Below are 5,440 nucleotides of genomic sequence, written 5' to 3' on the forward strand. Positions count from 1 at the left end.
GCTGGAAATAAGGAAGTAACAGAAGCGACAGAGTCAACCATTTACTCATGTCCTCTGTGTCAGGAGTGGGTGGTAAACCTCTGCCTCGCAGGAGCTGCCCTTGGCCGAGGGGAACCTCTTGTTAGAAGAGCTGGATCTCCCACTGCTTTACCACATGCCAAAGCCTTCGCCATTATGTGCCAGATCTGCTCATGCCTTTCCTGTGTTTGCACCCAAAGGGCCAGCTGAGAAACCCAGGAGCAGTTCCTGCATGGAGGATTCACCAGCTGGACTGAAGAGCAGGAGATTAATGCACAGGTAAAAGACAAGTCACAACTGGTAAGCACGGGACATGCAGAAATGCCTTGCCCTGGTATCTCGGGAGACATATACAACCAGATTTTTAAGAACAGCATCTAAATTGGTGCCTGCCAGATTTTATTGATGATAAATTTTGTGGCTATTTCTCACATGCACAGTGGAGAGCTAAAGACTAGATTTTGAGATTCGTGCAAGGCAGAACCCATTAGTCCTGGATTTGTGGGCACAGTTTTGGAGGCAGAGCTTTGCTACTCAAAATCCACCTCACTGTACTCACTGAACATTCCCCCATTCTGGGATTTCAAGTCCAGTTTTATTTTTCCAGTCCTCTGCTCTACTCCCTGGGATCAATGTGAGCCTAACTAGCTGCATGGAAGGAATGCCTTTGCTCGGCAGAGAAGGGGGAAGGCCACCGTCTGGACTGAGCAGTATGCGAAATGCTGCAAAGATGGTGTTGTGAATCCCTCCTTTACAAAGACAAAGGAAGGTGCACTGCCGATTGCTTCATCTTCTGCATCGAGAAACAAGGCACGAGACAAGAGCAGCCCAGCTCTCTTACCTTGCTGACGTGTTCAGCCATGGTGTGGTAATTCAGCCCAGCTTTGGACTTGAACTGCTTTTTGCAGTGCTGACACTTCAAGGCATCCTGCAGCTGAAGGAATTAAAGGCAAGTCACTGTGGAAGCCACAGTCCAGCATTCATTTTTCCAAGGGCTGCTGCTGCTGCTCATCAATAAGCCCCATAGATAGCTGTTGCTGCAGCAGTACCCAGCGGTGGGACCCAGCAGGCAACGCAGCGTCCCTGTCCTCCATCCCAATCCCAGCCTGCAGCTCAGAGTTTTCTCTCTGTTGTCCTGGATACTGTTATCAAACCCACATGCCCCAATTTTTGGAAAACATTCCATTTTGGATGTAGATTTAAAGCCCCACTGGCTGGAAACATCTGGATCTGGTGTCTTAGTCTTCCTGTTAAAGGGTTAGGACAGAGAAGACGCTTTGATCTACCAATATGTTAGCGGACTGTGCTCTGCAGCCCTATTAACTACAACAGATGCTGGCGTACGATATGCTTTCTGGGTGCCTGGGCTGTTTGAAATTAAGACGCTGATGGACACAATCACAGCAGAATACTTCCCGCCTCATACTGCTCTGCTGTTTGACCCGACTTGGCCTCCTGAGTGACTGGGGAAATGCATTAAATGCACACACCAATGTACAGGGTGAACTTGCAAAGCGAGTAAGCAGATCATGACTTCTGCTGGGGCAGGTACCAGAATTTATTGATTCAGGAGGTGAAAGCTCTGGACGCCCAGAGACACGATGTCTCAACAGGGAGTTGGTGCCTCGACGGCTGTGGCCGTTCCTACTCCTCCTGCCTGGCTGATGCTCCACCTTCACCAGTTCCCCTCCAATCTAGCCTGGACTAGAAGCTGGAGAGGGGACGAAGATGGAGCTGCAAATCCCTTCTCATCCTGGAGCTGCGGGGAAATGAAGAATAAACTCACTGCAGCCAGTTGTGAATGACTCACTTGTACCTGTGCTCCCATCGGTTAATCTTGTTCCAGACCCAAGCGCTGATCCTAACAAGGTGGGTGCTAAAAGCTCATTGACTCATCAGATGCCAATGCCAGCCAATTCAAGGTTTACTCCTCTGGTCAACACTGAAGAACGTGACATGTCCATATTATAACAAGCCCTCCCACCTGGGACACCAGGAGGATATACCTGCCCTCATCTCCTTTGGGCCCAAGCATGTTGCAATCATCCCCATCCCTTATTTCCTTTCCAAAACAGAAGGAAACAGGGCAGACTGCTTAGTGACAAGCAAGGAATGAAGGAACCAATTTCGATTGTTGTACAAGAGTTTCGGCAGCCTGCATATCCTTTTCCCATTGTCCAGCTAAGAAATACTTCAATCGTTAAAACAGAGAGCAAGCTGAGAGGGTGCCTGCACTCCAGGGTCACTTCTGATGGGGATACCACATGCCTGTAGCAGCGGGGCCTTGCTAAGGACGTGCCATAAGTTCATCTCAGAGATGAAATGCTGAGAACTGGACCTGCGGTCACACACACAGAGCTTGGGGACTGTCCTCCCTGGGCCACAGGCTGCTCTGGCAGGGACGCTGCAAACCACCCCAGCTCCTGAGGCGGCACAGCCAGCCCCAGCAAGGACTGTGCCTCCCAGGGAAGGGTGACAAAACACCCGCTCCTTGGGCTGGAGCCCCGATTCCTCGGCTGAACACCCACTGGCCTGTTTACAGCAGGGAACACAGGCCTGACTGCTCTGGCAGAGTCACGCTCAGCAGGCCGGCTGGCCATGCAGCCCGCGTGGAGCCTGCCTGGCTTGGGAGATGCTCCAAGGCGCAGGATATACGAGCATTGATGGCCAAGATCCCCACTCCACTGAAGCCAGGAGGACGTCAGAGGAGGCAGGATTCTGCTCGGCATCGATGTAGTACAGGGTTTGAAAGGGAGAGTAGCCTCCCACTGCTGTATAAATAGTGAGGCACAGGCTGAAGAGGCATTTACAGAAAACGAATGTCGAATCAAAGCCGAGCCACATATTTTCAAAGTGGGAGGCATCAATCCCACGTTGGCTTTCTGTGGCGATGGCTCTGCACCGTGCCAGGTGACAGATGAAGATGTAATCCTGTACTCTGATGGATGGCGGTGTGGCAGAGAGACAATTTTTCACTGCACCATTACTGAACTCCTGCGTCTTGTCAGCCTGCCTGAGCACATCCAAGCTCGGTGTCTCCCTGAGACGTGCTCTCATTCAACGACAATTTATCTGGCCTGATGCAAGGCATGGCACACAGTGAAATCCCACAGCCAGGACTCCGGAGGAGGCCAGATTAGAGACAACCCCAACAATCTCTCCAGCCTTAAAACTATTCATTTAGCTACTAGAAATACCCGACTCCACTGGAGACACTGGGGCAAGGGGCCCAGACCACAAAGGGATTCAGAATTGCTGAGAATTAGGTGTCCAAATCCCTCTGAATCGATGCGAGGCAGCCAGCTCTCTGAAGATGACTAGCAAGTGCTCTATTAAACACAGCCCAGAACTGGTTTTAGGAGCACCAATGTGCATTTATGAGTGGCACATGTACACGTCCATTCCCCTCCAAAATCCATATGTGCATAATTGAATAAAGCAAGCCCTTACTTTCTGGCAGACGTCCATGTGTTTTTTGAGCCCCACAATAGTCTTCCTAGTTATAATGCTGCAGGTTGGACAGGCGACTTCTCCCTTCTCGCTGATCTCCCGCTGCCACTGGTCCTCGGGGTTTGCTGGTGAGGGAGAGGAGAGAGGTGTTACACCGAACTGCAGAAACCACAAGCTGCCTGGGCTGCTCGGCAGAGGACAGCGCTGTCATAAACCTTGGTTTGCTACATTGAAAAGCACTGTATTCGGAGAAGTTCCTGATGTTAAAAAAAGAGAAATACTCTCCCAGGCACGGGCCAAACCAGGCACAAACCATGCAGGCACTTGCAGCTCTGCCTGCCCCACACCTCCTGCAGCTGCCTGAGCAAACTGGTCACTGGGCCACTTTACGTGGAGTTACCCGACCTGCTGGCATTTCAAGGGGAAAAGGAGGTTCAGCTTTCCAACCCTGCTGGTATCCTGCACACTGGGATTTAAAACATGATGATACACCTCATCTTGCCCTGCGTGGAATAACTGCCCCCTGCCAAATGAAACAATTAGTGGGAGTGAAACAAAGGTGAGCATCTCAGCTCCATCTGGATGTGTGCCTGGAAAGCTTCCCTGGCACTCCTCTTCCCGGCAGACACACAGGCAGCTAGGGGAGTGCTAGCTTCCAGGCATGTGTTTATTTGAATGGCTGTGACCAGCTTAAAAAACACCCAAAATAAGAGATACGCGGGCCTAAAACCTGCTCCCAGATCCAGAGTTCACGCCGCTTTCTCAGCAGAACAGCACTGGGCTTCCAGCAAGGGAAGCCCAGCCTGAATAAAATCCGCCAAGTCTGTTTATTTGGATGCTTTTGCACGACTGTGAGATCAGAGAGTCGTTTGTTTGAATTTGAAAGCAGCGTAAGGCATTGCAGCTGTGTTTATCTTGCACATCCTGCATTCCTCCTGCTGTTAGAGCTCCCAGGGAAAGTCAGCAACCTGTGCTAGGGTGTAGGCTGCACCTCGGAGAAGACATAATTATGCCCAAAGTTATGCACTGGTGTCATTCACAGAGATGTTGTTAGAAAAATGCCATCATCCCAGACGCTGACCCAAATTGTGGTCACAGTGGAACCAGGTAGCTATCATCTCCCAACACTTGCAGCGGTCTGTCCTGGTTAGTGAAGCGAAGGTAGAGTAACCCTTTCGGGATGTCAGCTGTGGCTGCACCAATATTTTAAGAGCAGCGGCTGTCCCCACATCTGTGCTACACCTCAAAAGGGCAGGAGCTGCGTGCTCCTTCTTCTGATTTTGTGCTGCTTCTGCTTGCAAACCTGCTAGAAAACTTACCCAGCAAACAGCCTGCTGGGCCAGGAGGGGTGCAGGGACCACGAACTGCGGGTGAAGGTGGGGACCGTGCAGGCTTGGAGCAGAGCACAGGATAAGCAGCTAAGCTGCGCACAGAGCTGCTGCCTGTGCTTTGCCTCCACCAGCCTCACCTGCTGGTAGATGCACAGCCGTTTCCTTCTTCACACCAGCTCCCGGAGGTTTCTTTTTCAGCTCCTCCGTGTTGGTGTTCCCCTCCAACTTCTTGGCTCGATGGGCTTTTGCCTTGTCCTCTGCTTTGACGAGACCTGTAGAGAGAGATGATTTTTATTCAGTACTTGCTTTAATACCCTCAGACCAACTCGCATTTAGCAGGTAAAAAATCTCTACCTCTAACCCAGGGACACTGAGCTGGCTGTAGATCTGCCAAGGCTGTATGTGTAGGATCAGGTTCATAATTATGACAAGCAATATCATAACAGCTAGTGGTGTTTTATAAACAGTATAATTTCCCCCAACCCAGACAGTTTATGAACTATGGAAACACCATGGCAAAGCGGGTTAAGATGCTCCTAGCAAGGCAGACTGTGGGGAAGACAGGCTGGGGAGGAGGCAAAAGGGCATTTTGCAAGAAACAAAGGGAGAATCGAACAGCAAATTCAGGATATAAAAGCAAA

At 50.7% G+C, this 5,440-nt stretch overlaps 1 protein-coding gene across 1 annotated transcript in view; it reads right to left on the bottom strand.

Annotated features, from left to right (window-relative positions):
• ZNF512B (zinc finger protein 512B) overlaps positions 1–5,440 on the bottom strand; it is a gene marked incomplete at its 3' end in the record, with an annotated part of 27,157 nt that overhangs the window by 13,144 nt on the left and 8,573 nt on the right. The window contains 3 exon segments of the mRNA XM_009578265.1: positions 860–952; positions 3,469–3,593; positions 4,937–5,071. Of these exon segments, the coding sequence (XP_009576560.1) occupies positions 860–952; positions 3,469–3,593; positions 4,937–5,071 (353 nt within the window).

This window comes from Fulmarus glacialis, unplaced genomic scaffold (assembly GCF_000690835.1).
Source record: "Fulmarus glacialis isolate BGI_N327 unplaced genomic scaffold, ASM69083v1 scaffold11115, whole genome shotgun sequence".
NCBI lineage: Eukaryota > Metazoa > Chordata > Aves > Procellariiformes > Procellariidae > Fulmarus > Fulmarus glacialis.